Source organism: Erythranthe guttata, chromosome 13 (assembly GCF_056151865.1).
Source record: "Erythranthe guttata isolate IM_541 chromosome 13, IM_541, whole genome shotgun sequence".
NCBI lineage: Eukaryota > Viridiplantae > Streptophyta > Magnoliopsida > Lamiales > Phrymaceae > Erythranthe > Erythranthe guttata.
In genome coordinates, this window is record NC_142545.1 from 13,905,721 (window position 1) to 13,927,226 (window position 21,506).

Sequence of the window (21,506 nt, forward strand, 5' to 3'; positions counted from 1 at the left end):
ATTCCATTGCACAAAAAAAGTTAAAAATTTTAAAAATTAAAAGTTTAAAAAATTAAAAAAGTTAAAAAAATAAAAAAAAAACAAAAAAAAACAAACAAAATAAAATAGAAATAACTTACAGAAAGACTGATGAATTATAAATTTGAGGGGTATTTATGATATTTTATATATCTTGGGTGGTGAGTTAAGATACTTTTGAAGTGGAAATAACACCACTCTAAAATAAACGCCAGGTGTAACTTAATTAACTTCAACCTCGAACAAATTATTTGCAGAGGCAACTTGTTATCCCCAATACTCTATAAACAACTGATGTATCGAAAATCTATAATAATATTAATTTAAGTAATTCAATATTTTAGTTGGTTAGTCGTACTTCTTTCGGCAATTTTTTTAACGTTAAACTTATTCATCTCGATCGATATCTGATTCCATATTTTGTTTTGATATTTTTTTTAGCTTGATATAACAAGGAGCATAATTTGAGAATTTGGGGTTCATGCATTTGAATTCGAAGAATAAAGACTTTTAGATCAAATACTAATTACTCATTAAAAAAAATATATTTTAGATAAAGAAATAGAAATTATAATTAACTTTATTTATTAAAGAATTAGGCCCAACCGTCTTATTTCCGCCTAACATGAGAATCTGTAATTTAGATGGTTAGTTAGAATTGTGCAATCTAGGCTGTTAATGCAAGTTATTAACCAACCCACTTTTAGCTATATCTACTCATGTTACTTCTTCTACTGTATTTTACTCTATATATATAAAAGTTCATTTAATTTGTCAGTCACATCATTTTTTGAATGCATTGGCTTGAATTGTAACTTGGTGTAGGTGGGGTTAGGTGAAAATGTCTTCACAAGGCGGCGACCCTGAGGCGGTGGAGAGTCGGCCCCGGAGATCGAGGGCGGCAGAGAAGTGGTGGAGCAAGGTTGTTGACGTGGCGGAGGCCAAGGATCAGATACTCTTTGCTTTGCCGATGATACTTCTAAATATTGCGTATTACTTGATCCCTCTTGTGTCGGTCATGTTTGCCGGCAACCTAGGCGACCTTGAGCTCGCCGGTTCTAACCTCGCCAATTCATGGGCTTCCGTCTCCGGTTTTGCTTTCATGGTAATTATTACTTAACCTCTTCAAATTTAAAGTAATGCCTCGTTTGGTTGGGGCGATCATCCATAATTAATTAGCAAAATAATTGGACTTTGTTTGATCTTTGATAAACACAATAACTTGTCGGACCGACCCTGAAATACTATTTTATCATGTTTTACCTTGCCGTTTATAGAACTTTTTTATTGAACCTTCTATGGTCCAACACTATACCTTGAAATCCCAAAAGTTGCAATTGAGTTCATACCCAAAAAGTTATTGGACTAACCGAACATTCAGTAAAATTCAATTATTTAATTAATCATGGCTAATCCTACCAGCCAAATCAGGACTTGTCGAAGTTTGTTTCCACTAGTTTTATTTGGTGTAGGTTGGCTTAAGTGGTGCACTTGAAACATTATGCGGGCAAGCATTCGGTGCGAAAAAGTACAGGATGCTAGGAATATACCTTCAGGCTTCTTGCATCATTACACTAATCTTCGCAATCGTAGTATCTGTTCTATGGTGGTATTCCGACGTTATTCTGATATTACTACATCAAGATCATGAAATTGCAAAAGCAGCCGGTCTCTATCTCAAGTATCTCATTCCCGGCATATTTGCTGTCGGTTTATTTCAAAACGTATTAAGGTTTCTACAGACACAATCTGTTGTTATGCCACTTGTTGTGTGCTCATTCGTTCCTCTTGTCCTCCACGTTGGAATTGCTTATGCTTTGGTTCACCGGACCCCACTTGCGTATAGGGGAGCTCCATTAGCAGCTTCGATTTCGTTATGGTTATCAACTTTTATGTTACTCATATACGTTTTTAAAGCTAAGAAGATTGAGAAAACTTGGGAAGGGTTCACTTTGGAGTCGTTGAGTTACGTTTATTCCAATTTAAAGCTGGCTTTGCTTTCTGCAGCGATGGTTTGGTAAGATTTTTTTCTAATTGTTTCATATATACTCGTTTCACATTTTCCGACGAATTCTCAATTTTTTCTTTTACATATTTGTATCAGCTTGGAGTGTTGGGCTTTCCAAATTCTCGTTTTGCTAGCGGGATTGATGCCAAACTCCAAAATCAGTACCTCTCTAATTGCTATGTGGTCAGTTATATACTTATATTATATATAATTTCCATACTCCCTCTATCCCACAATTTTTGTTTTTTTATTTTTTAATCCATGCATACATAATTTTCTAAATATTTCTGCAACAACCCAAAACGACATATAACATGGTCCGGATTCGGAGGGAGTAATTCTTTGTGAACCTCTTGCACGTGTATTTTTAAAGTGGTTAGACGAGAGATAATTGGGGATTATAGAAACCGAAGAAATTATTTTAATCCCAAATGTAGCATAGAATAAACCACTATTATTAATTAATTAGTAATCAACCATGAATTTTACATTTACAGTGTGAACACAGAAGCCATCTGCTACCTGGTTGCATATGGTCTAAGTGGTACTGTCAGGTAAAAAAAACATTCATCTTAAAAAATATTTTTCAACTTCCTATATTCTTCTTCTTATAATTGTTAGAGCATTAAATTGTAAATCATGTGGTTGATATATATATATATATATATATATATATATATATATATATATATATATATATATATATATATATAAATGCAGCACGAGGGTAGCAAATGAGTTAGGAGCTGGAAATACGGACCGAGCTAAGCGTGCGGTGGCTGTCACTCTTAAACTGACAGTTGTTATTGCACTATGTGTTGTTTTAGCATTGTGTTTTGGACATAATATTTGGGCTAGAGCCTTCAGTCACAGCCCTGTCGTCATTAACGCTTACGCCTCGATGGTACCCCTACTTGCGGTGTCCGTATCATTCGATTTCATTCAAGCAGTCCTATCAGGTTTGTACGAAGATTTGTCGTTTATTTCGTTCAAGCAGTCATATCGGTTTAATTAATTTTGCATCAAATTAATTTTTTTTGTAGGGGTGGTGAGAGGATGTGGTTGGCAGCATTTGGCTATTTTTATTTATTTAGGTGCTTTCTATTTTATTGGCTTGCCTATTGCTGCTCTTCTTGGTTTCAAGTTCAATCTACATGCCAAGGTATTTATTCTTAAGACCTCCTATTTTCTTTATTTGCATGCAGACCCTTAATTTAAAAGTTAATAATCTTTATGCACAGGGATTGTGGATTGGATTTATTTGTGGGCTATCAGCACAGATGATAGGGGTATTGTTGCTTATGAAGTTCACAAAATGGACAAGAGTAGAGGCTGTAGAGCTATCTAAAGATTCATCAACTCATTCAACTCCGGACGAATAAGTATTTCGTTTTTATTTTCTTTTTTTTTAAATAAATAAATTACATAAACCATATTTAATATGAGTATTATTAGCACTTGAAAACAAAGGGTAAATGATGAAAGTAAGAAGTTTGTTTCTTATTAGAGGAATGGTTAATCTTATTACGTTTATATATAGTTTTCGGACATGTTGCGAATGATAAAGTGATATTTATCCACATAGATAACATTAAATTAGAATCAAATATAACAAATTTATCAAAAATGAGATACAGTTAAACATCTATAAGTAATTAATACAGTTGGCACAAGAGAAATTCTATTAATTTAGCGATTATTAAATTATCGAGTTAAGAATTTCATAAATTCTCACCGAGTCGGACCAAGAGAAACCATTATTTAAGCGAGATTCAGTGAACTCATCTCTATGAGCACCCACTCAAGTATGCTAATCTCACAACACAATGACTGATGGAAGCGGTACACATAAACGAAGTTCTAGTCTCGAAATAGAAAGGCCGATATCGAAGAGGAACTAGTTTAAGAGTTACATTACTTATATTGAATTATCTCATGATTCTACTAAACCAATTCAATGTAATAGAGTAACTCGTTAGGACTATATCTGTGGGACTGTAGATATAGAATGCCAATAGGTGTATTGCATTAATATGAAATAGATTGTTTCAGACAAGTACATGAAAGACCACAACCTCAAGGTAGCTTGCCAATCACCTACTCTAATAATCTCCCACTTGACCTGAAGCCAACTACTTACGTACCCTTTTCCCATTGACTGTCGATGCGTCTCATGGACTGGTCCGTGTAGAGGCTTGGTAAAGAGATCTATAACATTATCTACCGAGGCAAATTTCGCTAGTCTATTATAATTATTTTTCGATAATACTTACTCTGTACTTGCTTGCTTGGATTTATGATGAGCTCAAAATTTCATTCAACTCTTTGAATGATGTTTCGTATCCAAAACATCTACACTTATAGCACCCAATGTTGCAATATACATTCAACTTTGGTGGTGGAATCCGCCATTGCATTTTATTTGGAATATTTCCACCACATGGCACAACGTTATTAAGTATGTAAATCAATCCATACGTCAATTACATTCATCCACTTCTGATTGAAAATCAAAGTCGTTAAAGGTGTTTATTTTCAGCTCAGAGTCCCCGTAGACCATGAATAAGTATTTATTGTTTCGCAAGCACTCAAGGATGTCCTTCATAGCCTTCCTACTACCTTTGTCGGGGTTAGACTGCTATATGTCTATATCATGTCTAATGTAAGAATTGGGACAAACAAAGCTACATATTTCATCTTGTCTTTATAGATCCGTATTCACAATGTGTATGAAGCTTATCCCTTATTTGACATATCAGAATATTCAAATTCATTACTCTTCATAGGGTCACTAGATTTTGCTTTCATCTTCATACACTCACCAAGTTCTAGCATCCTCAAAAATGAAAGCCAAATTACAAAAAAAAAAGAAAAAAAAAACAGATTATCAAATTATTGGGGCGTCGAAAATTTATTGGACTAACAAAACAACAAACAAAACAAGGTCTTGTAGTCAAGCAATTTATCCAAAATATTTCACCGCAAGAATTGATATAATTAATTCAATGAATTGATTTTAGTCAACATATGTTACTATTGTTCAGTAAGAATAGTAACATTTGGGACATGAAAACTGAAAACTGGACAATGACCAATTTAAATCAAGAAAATTAAACAAAAAAAGAAAGGAAATAAAAGATAATTGTGAATAAACATCAGAGAAGACGAACAAGCGATTAAAAATTAAAATCGAAGACAAACCAAATGGCGTGAAATTGAATCGTTGATTATTCAATTTCTTCAAAGACCCGCCACTGGTGACAGAAGCGTGGCAGCACCGCCCTACGGTTTCTTGGCTTTCTTTTGAGCAACAACTGTCAAAATCAAGGTTTTATCGAAAAGTTTTGCAGTGTTAAAAAACCATGAGAAATTCCTAGAAGCCATTCTTTTAATTTCTTCTTCTTGATCCGCGTCACAGAGGGACGAACGGGGGCTGGGATAGAGGAGCGTTTACAGATCTGGTTGGAGAGCTTGTTATAATTTAGGTTAAATTCCACTACTTGCACGGGAGAAGAAGGACGTGTTTTGGTTGGTTTTAGTCATCATCAATCTTGTGGATCTCATAGTGGTTTTCGATACTTTATAGTGGATTTTGTTTGAATTTCGCGTTAATTTCATAGTGCTTTCTGATAAATTCATAGTGGTTTTCGATGTTTATATAGTTGTGTATATATAGTGGTTTCATGTTTATATAGTTGTTTATACAGAGGGGTTTTCATGTTTATATAGTTGTTTATATCGAGTGGTTTTCATGCTGGTCTTCTAATGAAGCCACGGTGATGGGGCTTAAGGATTAATGATGTACAAATATAACATAGAAACCTCTACTCGATGGTGGACTTGAAAGTTGAAACCACTGTAAATGACAGAAGAGAAAGTTGAGATATTAAATCGACTATTTTTGTATGAAACTATGAGAGTATTGGATCGGAAATTAGAATTTCAAACATAATTTCGATTGATGTACAAACAGTTTTTGAAAACATGGAAATATTTTCGTATTTAATTTTCATCAATTCATAAAAATGTGAATGTGATCCAATAATTTTCCTCTTCAATCTCACAAGTAGGAAGCCGGTCATAATTTTAGCCAAAAATTGAACCAGGGTGCACTTTGCCAAGTAATATGTAATTGGAGGGTGCATTCTACTATTTTTGCAATTTAAGGGTACAATATGTCAACGACATCTAATTTGAGGGTGTAAAATGCCAATCACCCATTTAAGGAAGTTGCGAGAAAATGACAGCTAATAGGCAGTAAATTACATTCTACAGCTAATAGTGATGAGTAAATTATATTCTCCTCCTCTGAGATTATATATAATTATATAAAGATCCCTCGTTTTTTAAAAATAATAAAATTACAATTCCTTTTACCGCACATTATAGTATTGCACTCTTGTTCATCTAGCACAGTGATATCTTCACCTGGTCGTTGCGTTTCTATTCTCTTGAGAACTTTTTCATTATTGTTGGTGAAAAACGAAGATTTAGTTTTTAAGCTTACCCGAACTTCCCTCGAAGTTTATTATCAACTAAAATTTAATCATATTTGATCGTTTATTTGCTATATATTGATAATATTATTTGTTCATAATATTTTAGCAAAAATACAAAAAATATTTAATAAGTTTAAATTAAGTATTAAGTTAATATTATTTTTCAAATATAAAGAGTTTATATGTAAATTATACCTAAACTTGGAGAATACAATTGTAATTTATTAAATATTTGGTCGGACTTAAAAATCGAAATTAAAATAAGTCCATTGTCAAAACGGATTAACTTTCAACTAATATCAAACCTTAAGGTAGGTTTGTGTAATTTTCCAAACCATAGGGTAGATATGTGTAATTTACCCTAAAATATTTCATTGACCGTTGAGTCTCTATATGGTCGCCACGTGTACACTACCATTCCAGCAGGAATGTTGAATACGGGTAAACCTGAATTTAATTTTCGATACGTGAAACTTTATTGCCCTGATTTATTACTTTCTCTAGTGTATTTTGCAACGGTAATCTCTCCCTTAATTCTCCTATATATTTTCCCATTTCCACCCCCCTTTCTTCCATACCCCTCTCTCTCTCTCTCTCTCTCTCTCTCTCTCTCTCTCTCTCTATAAAACATCTGCAGTTTCTGTAAAAATTCTAACATTATAAGTTTACTATGGCGGATCGTGTTTATTACTTATTCCTTGTGTTGTTTTCTGCTCTGATCACGTGCTCTTCACGTGCTCATCAACTCACCGTCGGCGGCAAGAATGGCTGGGTGGTCAACCCCTCCGAAAACTACAATCACTGGGCTGAACGGCTGAGATTTCAAGTCAACGACACCCTCTGTAAGTATTATATATATATATATATATATATATATAGACACGTGCTTTTATTTTTTGTTTCTACAACATTTGATTGTATCGAAACTGATGTTTTTTTTGTTTTAGTGTTCAAATACAAGAAAGAATCAGATTCGGTGGTGGTGGTGAACAACAAATCCGATTACGACAACTGCAACACCGGAAACCCTAAACTGAAACTCGACGACGGAAACTCCGTCTACAAGTTCGATCGATCCGGGCCGGTGTTCTTCATCAGCGGCAACAAATCCAACTGCGCCGCCGGCCAGAAGCTGATCGTCGTCGTCATGGCCGTCAGGAACCACCCTTCTCCGCCGAAGGCTCCATCTCCGGCGCCGTCTCCGGCACTTCCGCCTGCTGAGGGTCCGGCTCCAGAATCCGGCGACGGCCCGTCGGCGAGTTCTACACCGGCGGACGCTGGTGGAGAAGCGCCGCATCCACACCGCCGCTCTCTTGCAGCGCCGGCGTGGAATCCATCTGTTGCGTTGGTGTTGACAGTTTCGCTTGTCTTGAGTGTGTGCGGTGGTGGATTTATTGTTTCTCTTTAAATGTTTTTTGTTTAGGTTGTTCAAAAATTCCCTTTTTTAATTATTTTTATTTAATTTTTTAGTAGGGATTTCTTTTTTTTTTTCTTTTTTTTTCTGGTGTATTGTTGGAATAGTTTGTCCTATTACTTTCTGTTTGATATTTAATTGGCATTTTATGAATTACTATTGTACCTATTTCATTTATATTTATATTTATAAAGTAAAATATTAGATAATACACCAATGAATTTGATATTTAATATACATTAATTGTTACATGAATATTGGAATATTTGTTAGGTCTTATTATGGTATTTGTTTTCTTGCAACTGGCATTTTCCTCGTGTGTAGCACGTGATATAGCATTTCAAAAGCGAAAATTAGAGAATTAGTATATAACAAATACAAAGAATTTTTTTAAAATATATAAAGATGTCATTAACAAAGAAAATGAAATAACAAAGAAATTAAAGCAGTAAACAACTCATTTCTATATAAAATAGAAAAAACATAATCAAAAAATTAGTAGAAAAAAAATAATAAAACTTGAGGGAGTGATTGTAATTATCCAAACATGATGGGGTTTTTTGTAATAAAACCATAACACAAGAAATGATCCGTTCAATTTAGTAATTAGTACTCATAAATGTAAATTAAAGACAAAAAGGAAAATTAAAATGCGTTGAATGTTGTTTTAATTTATGGGCAGAGGCCAGATAATGGGGGAATTAATTATTCAGCATAAGAATTAGGTCATCAGTTACTTATATGAGTAAGATAATTTAAATTGACTGGCAACTTAATGCTGAATTATATTTATTTAAAAAATTCAATAGTTACTATGCCTTTGTACAAATCCTTTTTGAAAATTATAAAATATTATATCTTATTTCAAAAAGTAAGATCTTACGTTATATATTTTAGATAACTGATGATGCTAGAAATAGATCACCTTAAATAAATGAGGTAGGGTGAGTTAGGAGTGCAAAGTAGATTATTGGCTCATGAGGTAGATGGTTCTGAGATACCTGTGAACAGAGAACACGTGAAATAGGGCGGGAGTTGATCCGGCAGAAACCCCTCCAACGTTCAAGTCAGACGTGCGGATAATAGAAATAGTTGAGAGGATACGAATTGTAGAATTGTTCAGATAATAGGGTGTATTTTTAATAAATGAATTATATCGTTATTTATACCTTGTCGATTGGGTTGCGGTTTATTGGGCTCAAACCTTATTTGAAGGTGATTGAAGTTTCGTAATAATGTTCTTCTAAATCGGGCTCGTAACCCAGTATATAGAGAGATTGTAAGGTTGTTGGACTGGCCCAATTAAGCATATCAATAATATATAATATAGAGTTAGAAGACATAAATAATCATCGTTATTTCATAAATAATTTATTTTACTATATTTAAACAATTTTTCTCACTTATTTTTTGTTTAATTCTATTTTTATGAGTACCTAAAGAAAACTTCGGGGCTCGACAAAAAATTCTAGTCCAGTTGTGTTCGTAAGAGCAAATTTATGCACACATTGTATAGCGGGGAATCATTTTCGGTAAATTTTAAAACTCGCCTAGGCTCCCCAATTTCTCAAGAACATCCCTTCTCAAGATTATTTTTTTTTTTCTTTCTTTTCAACCTGTAAGCTTTTAAACTCTTGGTGATGACATGGTGTGATTCCTAGGAATGGCCATGGGGCAGGTACGGAGCGGATTTTTGAAAACCTGCGGCACCCGCCACGCTAGCAAATCCCCTGCCGCGCACACGTTTCGGATGTAATTTTGTTATACCTGCCCCGCCCGTTTAAAGCCCGCGGGTACCGACCCCGCCCAATACTCGTAAAAAAAAAACTAAATTTATAATTTTTTATTTAAAATATCTCTTAAAAACAATACTTTTATAATATAAAAGTTATAAAATTAATAAAAATATGTAAGCGAGTTGGATAGGGGATGGATACAAGTGTATATATTCAAAATTAAACCCATACCCGCTTTCGTATGTGTTGCGAGTGAATATTTTAAAACCCACATCCGCCCCATTTACTCCCCATTAGTAAACAGGGCGGGGATTACCCGGCAAATCCAAGATAGAGTGCAGCTAATTTTCAATGACACGGATTAAATTGCCATCCCTAGTAATTCCAACTGCATGCATGTATATACCTTGACCTCCAAAGTGTACCCTTAGAACAACTAGATGATTTAATTATAACATTTGAAATATGGTCATACATTTTCTAATGTGATTTTTCAACTGTAAATAACTAAACTATCTTGTTTCTCTTGTGTTGCACGTGGTAAATGGGTTTAAAAATATATATATTTCTAATTTCTATTGTAAATATTAATTATTTTTACTATCTACAAATAATATATTTGTTGGGAATCACACAATGTATATAACAGAAATATGCAGAAAATAGCCATAGACAATCCAATATTTGCTCCAAGCCCCATAACCAAGAAAACAAAGAGCAAAAACCGGAACCTAATTTTCAGCAAACTCACCATTCAAATTCTCTTATTCCTCTCCTTATTTCCACTCCTCCACCTAAACAAAAAAAATAATAATAGTAATAATAATAAGTAATTTTTTCTCACCCTGCGAGCTTACGCGGCGGGCTGAGGGAAAAAAAGAAGAAAAAACACACAAAAAAAAAAAATATAAAATCACACAAAGGCCATCTTCGCAACTTCATTAATCTACGGTTGTTTTGGTTTTCACTTTCCGAACAAACTCCACGATTAATGGCGGCGATGGCTTTCCGATTGGCTCTGCTCGTCCTCGTGGTTGCCGTGGCCGCCATGGCCATGGCCGCGCGTGCGGACGACGACTACACAATGGACGTGGGTTTGATTGGCGAACCGGACGGCCACGGCATGGTGGCGGACGCGCTCGACTTCGACGAGGAGCTCATGATGGAATCGGAAAGCGCCCGACGCCAGCTGTGGGGCCGCCACCGCGGCCACATCAGCTACGCCGCGCTGAGGAGGAACAACGTGCCGTGCAACAAGCGGGGCCACTCGTACTACAACTGCCGCGGCCACCAGGCCGCCCACCCCTACAAACGCGGCTGCACCAGAGCCACCAGGTGCGCTAGAAACAACCGTTGATCACGCGCTTGATTAATTTGCCGGCGTCGATTTATAACCGTGGGATGGGTGGTTTGCTGTGGCGGAGAGGTTGAATGAATAATAAGGGATTTTTTTTTATTTATTTTTTTTCTTCTGGTTTTTTTTTTTTTTTTTTGGAAATTTTATGTGTTTTTTATATATTTATTTTGTTTTTGTATATTGAGTTGATCGATTTGAAATGGTAGAACTGAGAAAATACTAATGTTTTTGATGTCACAGTTTGTATTGCTGCTTAATGCTATTGGCAAATTGCCACTAGTTTTGATCAATTCGAGATATATATAAATACTATTATGTTGTATATGTATATTCAATTATTTGTTTGTTGTAACTTTTTTTGTTACTTTGATGTTTAGGAAAATTTTGGGGAAAATAAATGCGTAATGTAAATTACGTATATATTAATTGTCAAACAATAGAATAATATAAGTAATTATTTATGGCTTTTAATTAAAATAACATAACTACACTTTTATAATTACATTGCACGGGTACGGATATGGGAACACGGCGATACGCGGATACAGACACGTTGATACAACATTTCCAAAAAGCTAGGATACGGACACTCGGGGATACGCGTAAATACGAAAAATATAGGGTATATTATTAAATTACAAAAATATAGTGGTACATTTTTAAATTGTAAAAAAATATTTATAAGTCGTCAAATCGCATAAGAGAACCGCTCGCCCTTGATGCTCGTATTCTTGGTCGTCGTCGCTAGCCACTCACCGTCGCCGCTAGAGTTTTGGACTTTTTGGTGGACTCTCAAAGAAGATAGAAAAAATTTGTATTACAAAAAAATTAAAATGCGTATTCTTTTTATTAGGGCTTTCTCTTAAAACATAAAAGTCGTGTTCTAACTTTTTTAAAAATACAGATACTACCCGATACGGATGTTCTACTTTTAGCAAAATTACGACACGTCCCAACACGGGTGTTTGAGTCGTGTCCGAACGTATCCGAATGTCCAAGTATCGAATACGGGAACTCTTCACCTTCTAGAAGTGTCCGTGCAGCATAGCGTTTTTACATATTAAAATATGGCTGTTATACTCCACAAATTACAATTGACCTTTTGAATCGTCATTTGTTCAAAGGTCTTGATCAGCAATCCGAATTTCAAAAATCGAGTTCCGATTTTTCCAAAATTACTTGGATCGCAAGTGAAATTTATACGAGATTCTGATTTTCGATCCAATTTTAAGTTATGAAAATAATGTGAAAATTCCATAAAAAAAAAAATCCGAGTATAACACTTAAAAATACAAATATAATTGTGTCTTTCATATTTTAGGTGACCAAAAAATAGAACTTTCGCCTATTCTTATTCAAAAATTTCAAATTTTGAAACAAGTTTTTTCATTCTAATTTTCGAAATTCTGATTTTTTTTTAAACGCAATTGAAACTAGTTTTCCACTTTTTGAAAATTTGCTGATTCCGATTCGATTTGTCGGATTTATATCCCTACATAAACTGATCCATGTAATCAAATGAGAGCTAAACTTGCAAGCAAAGAAGATAATATAGAATAAAAGAGAAATATAATCTTCTTTTTATTGGTTCCCATATAATTTCCCTTTTGACCAGCCCAGCCAAGCTGTTACCCCCTTAATCGGTGATATCGGTAATGACTCGAGTGTGGCCGAGTCATGACCGATAAATGGTGCCAAGTGGGGATTGGCACAAGGCAGCCACACAATCGGCCAATGAGTGGTCGAGTGATCGGCAAGCATTTGGGGTGCTTGGCCGAGAAAAGCAAGGATCGGCTTGATTCAAGTGGGAACGGTGATCGAAAGTACTTGTGGCTGGCACGGGCGTTGCTCGGCAGCAAAGACGGACAAAGCGTGGGCAATAATCGGCATGTGGCCGATAACGTGGGCAAACGAACGTTCGAGGGAAATCGACCACGACTTGACAAGTGTGGGCAAAATTGGCAAGGCAAGCAAGGCAGCCCGATGAGCGGGCGTGCCGATGACCGTGTGGGCAAAGAACTGGCAAGTAATCGGTAAAGGCGAGCAGACGTGCGGAAAAGGCAAGGCAGATGGGCTGCCTAGCAACCGGCCGGGCTGTTTGGGCCGTTCGGCGCGCACGGGCGCGCCCGGTCAACTTGGGCTTCGAAAATCAGCCTTAGGGGCGGATTTGAGGGCAGTTATGGAGCGGTTGAGGCCTGGAAATGCAAGAAAACTGCCCCTTATTACTTGTAATAGTTAGCCAAGTGTCATGTTTGTATGCTGCCATGTGTCCTTAGGTAGTTTTGTGTGAAAACTACCTTTTCCTTGTATTTATTTGGCTATGAGTGCACAAATCCGAGGCATCTAGCATCATCTAGCATATGAGAGTTCAGATTGCAATTGTTGGGCAATTCTGAGTGAGGATTTTGTGTGTGCACCTTAGTCTCCTTTGTATTCGTTGTGGGAATTAATATAAAGGTTGGGCATTGCCCGTAAACGTGCTTGTGTGTTTGTTTTCCGCTGCATACTCTTGTGTTCGTTTACGTGGTTCAAAAGACTCGGTGTTTGTGTGCGTTTGTGCGAAGAAAATCGTGAGGAAGGCTGACTGGTTTGGTGGGCAAATCAGGCCGTACAAGGGAAAATTTCGGTGATAAATTAACCCCTGTAACACAAGCCATGTCTACACTTTAAAATTTTCAAGAACTAAGATTTGGTAAATTAAAAAAAAAAAATGGTAAATTAAAATCCTGCAATAAACACAGCACGTCTCCCAGAAATCCGCACGTGCGACCCAATCAAATAATCAAACAAAAGCTGAAAATGAATAAATTCCCCAAATTATAAAAAACTCTAGAAAATTCAGAAAGCATCAATTGAGCGTGACCCCCCGTCCACACCCACCCCAAATACACACACCCCCACGCACACCTCTATACATACAGCTCTCCATGGCTGCAGCCTCGGCAGCCCCACTTGCCATAAACGGAGCCGTGAAAATGGGCACCACTTCTCAGGCGTATTTGGACGGCAGCAGAGTCAGAGAAACCAAATCCCTGATTTCGGAGCTCTGCCGTCAATTCTACCATCTGGGTTGGGTTTCCGGCACCGGCGGCAGCATCACCATCAAAGTCCACGATGATTCCATTCCCAAACCCCAACAGCTTATCGTCATGTCCCCCTCAGGTAACATGTATATCTTGTGTTCGTAAAAATGCCTGTGTGGTGTTTCTGGTTCAAGATTCTTTTTTTATGATTTGATTTTACCTGGGCTTCTGTTTTTTTTTTCTTTTCCCTTTTTTGCAGGTGTGCAGAAGGAAAGGATGATGGAGGATGATATGTATGTATTATCCCCCAGTGGTTCTGTGTTGTTTGAGCCAATTGCAAAGCCATGGCCGTATAAGCCCCCCAAATGTTCTGATTGCGGCCCCCTGTTCTTGAAGGTAATAAAATTTGGCTTCTGAAAACTTTTAATTTGATCAATCAACTTCAAAAGCTTAAATATTTGCGTAGTTGTTGTGTTATTGTGTTGTTGTGTTATTGTGTTTTGTTGTTTGTCACTGTCTTGATTGGTCATATGTCAATAAGTAGAGAGAAACATAAGCTGATCAATCTATTCGATACGAATTCATGTTTCTCCGAGTGTGTACTCTTTCTTGAAGCTTGATCTTGTTTGTGGGGTCGATAATGATGTTTTTTTCACTCGAGCTTTGGATATATATTTTCTAATATGACGAACCAAATGATATGTATCTGCATATACATAGGGTTAGTTTTAAGCTCCTGTATTATGATATTACGCTCGCTCTGTTTTTTTCTACCGATCTGTACACTTCTATCATAAAAAGAAGCACTCGATCCTCAGTTGAAAAAGTATTTGAAGAAAATTTTGGGTTTAACTATTTATGCAGTACCGAGCGTACTTTTCAAAATATACTGTGATATAGGATGAGTCCCTCTATTTTTTGAATTTTCTATGACACAAAGGGTAAATATCATGCAGGCATATGAAATGTGTAATGCTGGTGCAGTCATCCACAGCCACGGAATGGAATCTTGCATCGTAACAATGATTAATCCTTCATCAAAAGAATTTCGGGTACGAGTGTCGACATTTATGGTTCTATAACAAAAAAATGCAATCTTTAATGAATATGCTCCTTATTTTTCTTCATTTTACAGATTACCCATATGGAAATGATTAAAGGAATTAAAGGACATGGTTACTATGATGAACTTGTGGTTCCGATCATCGAAAATACTGCTCATGAAAGAGAGCTCACCGAATCTCTTGCTCAAGCAGTGAGTTTTCTTCCTTTTTTTTAGCATTTGCGCATATAAGTAGTTTTTTAATTATTACAAACCATAGCCCGATAAGGGTAGAATTCAATATTGCAAAGAAGGGCTCCTGCTTTATTTCAAAATTGAGGCAAATTTTGAACCGGGGATCTTTGAAAGTAACTATGGCCATAGTTTGATTCATTGGAAATTGTGGATTTCGAAGTTAGTTTGGACTGTAATGATTTGCAGAGAAATGGGGAATGGTTGTTAAATGAAATATAATTGACAATGTAATACTATAATATCGAGTTGGTCTCCTTGTTTTGCAGATTAAAGCGTATCCAAAAACGACAGCTGTACTTGTTCGAAACCATGGAATATACATATGGGGTGATTCATGGATCAGTGCTAAAACACAGGTAAGTGCTCGATTATGTATTTTGTACTTAATCAATTATGTTTGTAATTTTTTTCTTTTTTTTTATTCACAAACTAAATCGTGCAGGCTGAATGCTACCACTACCTCTTCGATGCCGCAATTAAACTCCATCAATTAGGGTTGGACTGGTCAACACCTTCTCACGGTGCAATCCAAACTCGAAAAGCCGGAGTTTCTGCAAAGGCAGGGGCTTTAAATAACGGAACGGAACCACCACGAGTAAGTTTTTTTTATAGCTGTTTCGCACTGGGCTACAATTTCTTCGTGCAGCTCTTGTTATGTATTATTTAAGTACATTAAAATAAAATTAATTAATTGCAGCGTTGCATTGTACTGGACATTGAAGGAACCACCACTCCGATATCGTTTGTTACGGATGTTCTCTTTCCATATGCTCGTGATAGTGTGGGCAAGCATTTGGAACTTACATATGAAACGAAAGAAACTCAAGATGATATCAAGTTACTACGAGCCCAAGTCAGTCAGTTTTTATTTATTTATTTTAATATCGCTTCAGAAGCAAAACTTTTATAGTATGTCTATTTGCAAAACCCTTGTTTTTTTGCTTCTATAAAATATTATGATATACTAGTTAGACAGAGTAAGAAGTTGTTGAACGTCGGGGCAGATATTAGAAAGGAATTTCTGATTGCCGCCGATTCCGCTCCGAATTTTTCCAATTTTGGGATTTTTTATCCCGAATCCCAAAAATCCGATTCCGATTTTCCGGTTTTTTTCATGGAATTGGAATATATATGATATTCTAATTTCCTATCCAATTTTAATTTCCAAAAATAATTCTGTAAATTCTGAATTCCGCCGATTCTGATTCGAAAATTTCCGATTCTGGAAAGAGTTTTTTCATTACATTTTCCTAAATTCCGCTTTCTGATTTTATTTTGGAACGGTATTGGAATAAGTTTTTCGCTACAAAAAAAATCGGAAATTTTCCGAAAGTGCTTATTTGGATCCGATCCTTCGGATTTCCGCCCCTAGTTTAAAGGTCACTAAAGGTACAACAATTTAATGCAGGTAGAAGAAGATATAGAAAACAATGTAGTTGGAGCAGTGCCTATTCCCTCAGACGGAGAGAAAGAGGATGTAATAGCAGCTTTGGTTGCTAATGTAGCCGCTATGATAAAAGCTGACCGGAAAATTACTTCCCTCAAACAATTACAGGTAAGAAAAATAAAATTATATAACTATTATTTCGTTTTTTTGTAATTTCTTTCCAAGCACAGTTTTTGTTAGGAAGAACGATCGATGTTTGAACATTGTTTATAACTGTTCCTCAGGGGCATATATGGCGAACAGGGTTTCAAAGTAAAGAAATCGAAGCAGTCGTTTATGACGATGTACCTGAAGCTCTTGAAAAGTGGAATGCTCTTGGAATTAAGGTTTTTTGTCACTTTCAATTTTTTTTCCGTAAATTCTTGATTAGCATGTTGACTACAAAATTCCGTTATTTTTCTTCGATTAGGTATACATATATTCGAGCGGTAGTAGGTTGGCACAAAAGCTCTTGTTCGGTAATACAGGTTATGGGGACCTCCGAAAATACTTGTGTGGATATTTCGACACTACAGTGGGGTAATTCACTATTTGTTTCAATTAAAAAATTTCTCGTTTTTTTTCGGTTTTGTTCGTTTTTCATTTTCTAGTTACGGAAATATGCAGGAACAAAAGAGAAACGAAAAGCTACATTGAAATAACGGAGTCTCTGGGAGTCGATAATCCATCAGAGATTTTATTTGTCACAGATGTGTATCAAGAAGCTACAGCTGCAAAAGCAGCAGGTAAATTATCTCGCTTCAATTTTTATTTTTTCGAAATTCGGACAATAAATTGTTAATCTGCGAATTGAGGACATTTCTTTTCGTTTTAATTATTACATGTGTATGCATTAAAATGCAGGTTTAGAAGTGATAATATCTGTTCGCCCCGGAAATGGACCTCTTCCGGAGAATAACGAGTTCCGGACAATCAAGTCCTTTTCAGAAATCTAATAAAGAATTTAGTCTCTGTAAACGGCGATGTAACTGAATCAAATGAAAAATAAATAAACCGGACACGCTTTTGTCGAGGCGAACTTTTGTCCGAAACTTGTTTAATTGCTTAAAATATTCCCAGAATTAAGATTTTTTTTCTTTTGTCTGAAAGTATTCATGATAGATAGATAATTCTAAAGTGTGTTTTTTTTTTTTTTTTTTTTTTGTAATTCCAAAAAATGAAATTAAAAGATAATTCGAAGGGTCGCATAATTGCTACTTTATTTCGAAATAGAAAAAAGGGTTTCGATTTTTGTCTGGTCTTAGTCAATGAGATAATCATATCCATGGCTGCGTTGACTTGAAATTGAATACTGATAATACATTCCACTTTGTGCCCACCCCACCATTTTCTTGATTGTGTTTTCACCTCCATTAGCTGGTCTAGAGAGAGAGAGACCTGTTTTTTGTTTTCAAATTTTGAAATAGTCTTTTAGGGTCAATTCCAATCCACTCTCACTTCGTTTTCATTATATTATATTATATATTATTTATTTTTTATGTTACGCCCATCCATCCAATTTAGTTTATGAAATCTTCAAGATTTCATTACTCATAACTCAGTAAGGATGTAATTGCAAGACGGAGAAATAGCTCAGGGGCATTTGTAATTACCCGTACCAAAGGTTTTTATGTTATTTAGTCTTACCTCAGGGTGTCTGTCGTAATTTACCCTAAAGTTATTAAAAAAAAAATGAACCGGTAATGGGACAATGACTTTAGGATGATAAAAGTCAGATAAAACCCTGTCAAAGAAAAAGGTTTTGTCAACAGCAGGACGAAACATCAGTAGTACTAGTTGAAATTTAACGTGCACGATGCCACGTCATCGGATTAATTTTATGTCTGAAAAATGAACTTAATTCTTTTTTGAAATATGTAAATGGTTTTGTTGAAGTACATTAAAGAGTATTTAATTCATTTATAACACCAGTTCAAAAATTTACTTCAATATCTACTAGTACTACTAATATATTTGAATTATTTAGTTTTTTTTTTTTTTTTGAACAGTGAATTATTTAGTACTTATTATTACTTTAAATGGTAAGAAGTAAGAATTCAAATACTTATCGGGAAAAAACAAATAAAGAAAATAAAAAGTGTAGCCTGTAGGCCTACTCTCTCATTGGGAGAAGCCCAGTATTTATAGGCATTATCCAATTATTGCTAATTAAACCAACTCTTTTTTTTTTTCCATCTATGCTAATCTTTGGATGATTACAGTTAACCCCTAATCTTCTTACAATTCAACTTTTGCGGAATATTATTCATTTCAGCTTAACATTTTGAAACAAGATAATAAAAAAATGTCTCTTAACAGTGCATCGATAATTATATTTTTGCACAAAACGAGTACAAACTGGAGAACATTCTACGGTATCTACGAAATTATGTTGAATTTGACACCGTAAGAATATAATGGACGTGTGAGATGACTCATAATTGAGGGAAGTGATTGTAATTATACCCAAACATGAGTTTTTTTTCGTAATTTAACCAAACATCAGGGTGTGACCGTAATTTACCCTAATTTTTTTTATTACATCAAGTGATATATTGGTATAATGTGGATGTGGAGTCTACGATATTTAATGAAACTTGAATGTAAGAATTCTCGACACCAACTCAGAATCAACAGCAGCAGTAGTACGTATAGCTCCACTTACGTTTTTTTTTTAAATTTTAAATTTGCACAGAATACGAATTCGATCCCAACATTATCATCATTCAATTCGTATGGTGGGTTTGACGTTTCTTGAATTATTCTTGATTCCTTCCTTCCCAGAAAAAAATTAAAAAACCAACTTAATTACCTCGAACTTGTCAAAAAAAAAGGACCTTTTTTATTTTCTACTTTTTTTTTTTTAATTGAAGAAGAACTCAGGCAGGCATCGTCCGAAGAAGAAGACCAACAATGGCAGATGATGTAATGAAACAGAAATTTGATTTTTTATTTTTTGTTTTTTATTTTTTTTCGTTTTGGCTTTTTTGTAACTAAACATAATAATTAAGAAGAGAAAAATATTTTAATTGTACAAATGGAGCATGATTAATTGCTACCTTAGCTTAGCTTACTCCAAAATCATATATCAAAATCATACATTTAATTAATTCGTACTCTCTCTCAAAAATCAAGAAGAAGACGAACCGGTAACACGAGGCGAAGTCATCGGAAAAAGTGACAAGAGCTGCGGCTCGGCGGCATTTGTCCTCCTCGGCGACGGGTGGAAGTAGAACTTCTTCTCCGCAATCGCCCTCTCCTCCTCCACCGGAGGCGACGGCGACGAGTTGCTGAAATTGTCCCCATTCAGCGGCGTCATCGGGCTGAGCACCAGCGACGGGAAGTCAAGTATGCTCGGGGACAGGATCTCCGGCTTGCGCGGCGAGAAGCCCGCGCTCTGCGAATATTCCGTCAGCAGCGTGTTGATCATCAGCCCGTTCTTCAGGCTGTTCCGCCGCTCGTACAGCTTGAACCCCTGTTTCTTCTGCCCGGTGCTCCTGATGGGCGGGATGCTTCCGCTGCCGTTGCCGTTGCCGCATCTTGCGGTGGCGGAGGACGGCGGCGGCGGAGGGGGTTCGGTCTTGGAGGCGAGTTTGGCGGTTTCGGAGGAGCCGGTGAGCATCTGCACCACCTGTTTGAAGGTGGTGGTGTCTGCTTGGACAAAAGTAGTTGGGTAAGGATTGTTGTCGTTAGATCTGGAGATGGGCTTCGGTGTTAGTGGTGGGGTGGTGGATATCAGGTGGTGCGACGATCCATTACCGGTGGCGCCGCCGCCGCCATTGCTGGTGGGGGAGGTCGCCGGAGTTGGGTTCTCTCTCTCTTTATTAGGTCTTGGTGATGAATTGATTTCCATTTTTTTTTTTTTTTTTGCAGATAATTAAGAATTAACTCACCACCACCTCCGATAACCAGATAGAGAGAGAAAGTAGAGAGAGAGAGTAGAGAGAGAGAGAGGTTGTGTGTTAGTTTAGGAGAAGGAATGAGTGAAAAACAAGGCTTTGATGACAGTGGGAAAAAGATGGTTTGTTTTGCTTTTGTTTTGGTGTGAAGTTATAATACTGACTCTCTTTTTTCAGCCACACTTTCTCTCTCTAGACTTCACTCTCTCTCTCTCTCTTACTAGACTTCTTCTTCTCTTTCTCTCTCATCACAAGATGTAATGTAATACATTTTTTTTGTTTTTTTTTTCCAATAAAATTTAAAAAAATTATATTTTCCTATATGTAACTCAAACTTTTAATTTGCAACAACTTAATTGTTAAATTATTTATAAGATTTCGATAGAATAAAGTATTATTCAGATATTATTAATCTTTAGTTTTCAAAAAAACTTAAAGCATTTCAAAACATCGCCCTTAATCATTCTTATATTAATTCAACGTTTAATAATAAATAGTAAATACTTAATCATATCAAAGACGACCTTGAGTTTAACCTACAAATTTAATTAATGCAAGTCAGTTTGTATACTTGCACAAATGAATTTCAGATACTTCTAGTAAAAAGAAATTATTTTACTTTACAAAAAATAGATGTTCTTAGTTCTTTTTTTCCATTTTAAAATCTTTATAAAAGAATATAAAGTAAAAGAAGTTTGAATTTAGCTAACTTGGAAACATTAAAAATGTATATCACATCGGAATTAATCCAAAAGTTGGAGAAAAGTAGACGGCTAAAAACCATTTCTTTTTGTTAGTAATCAGGAAAGAGACAGGAGACAAACAGGTT

The 21,506-nt window shown here is 35.8% G+C and overlaps 5 protein-coding genes across 5 annotated transcripts; 4 read left to right on the forward strand and 1 right to left on the reverse strand.

Moving 5' to 3' along the window:
- The first annotated feature begins 803 nt into the window (after nt 1-803).
- Nucleotides 804-3,550, forward strand: LOC105967748 (protein DETOXIFICATION 18). Its single transcript, XM_012992366.2, has 7 exons — nt 804-1,123; nt 1,491-2,035; nt 2,123-2,209; nt 2,524-2,580; nt 2,747-2,985; nt 3,070-3,188; nt 3,268-3,550. The coding sequence occupies exons 1-7, from the start codon at nt 860-862 to the stop codon at nt 3,406-3,408; spliced, it is 1,452 nt and encodes a 483-aa protein (XP_012847820.2). The 5' UTR covers nt 804-859; the 3' UTR covers nt 3,409-3,550.
- A 3,482-nt stretch (nt 3,551-7,032) lies between these two features.
- Nucleotides 7,033-8,092, forward strand: LOC105968688 (early nodulin-like protein 4). The gene is made up of 2 exons (XM_012993333.2): nt 7,033-7,367; nt 7,473-8,092. The coding sequence occupies exons 1-2, from the start codon at nt 7,196-7,198 to the stop codon at nt 7,931-7,933; spliced, it is 633 nt and encodes a 210-aa protein (XP_012848787.2). The 5' UTR covers nt 7,033-7,195; the 3' UTR covers nt 7,934-8,092.
- A 2,373-nt stretch (nt 8,093-10,465) lies between these two features.
- On the forward strand, nt 10,466-11,384 carry LOC105968414 (protein RALF-like 19). Its single transcript, XM_012993041.2, has one exon. The coding sequence runs from the start codon at nt 10,667-10,669 to the stop codon at nt 11,030-11,032; it is 366 nt and encodes a 121-aa protein (XP_012848495.2). The 5' UTR covers nt 10,466-10,666; the 3' UTR covers nt 11,033-11,384.
- A 2,409-nt stretch (nt 11,385-13,793) lies between these two features.
- Nucleotides 13,794-17,887, forward strand: LOC105967721 (haloacid dehalogenase-like hydrolase family protein). The gene is made up of 12 exons (XM_012992339.2): nt 13,794-14,194; nt 14,315-14,451; nt 15,012-15,107; nt 15,191-15,310; nt 15,619-15,708; nt 15,795-15,947; nt 16,050-16,205; nt 16,761-16,907; nt 17,024-17,125; nt 17,209-17,318; nt 17,406-17,524; nt 17,643-17,887. Exons 1-12 carry the CDS (start codon nt 13,960-13,962, stop codon nt 17,732-17,734), a joined length of 1,557 nt encoding a protein of 518 aa, XP_012847793.1. The 5' UTR covers nt 13,794-13,959; the 3' UTR covers nt 17,735-17,887.
- A 1,812-nt stretch (nt 17,888-19,699) lies between these two features.
- On the reverse strand, nt 19,700-20,899 carry LOC105968678 (VQ motif-containing protein). The gene has a single exon (XM_012993321.2). It carries the CDS (start codon nt 20,629-20,631, stop codon nt 19,909-19,911), a length of 723 nt encoding a protein of 240 aa, XP_012848775.2. The 5' UTR covers nt 20,632-20,899; the 3' UTR covers nt 19,700-19,908.
- Nucleotides 20,900-21,506: the final 607 nt, after the last annotated feature.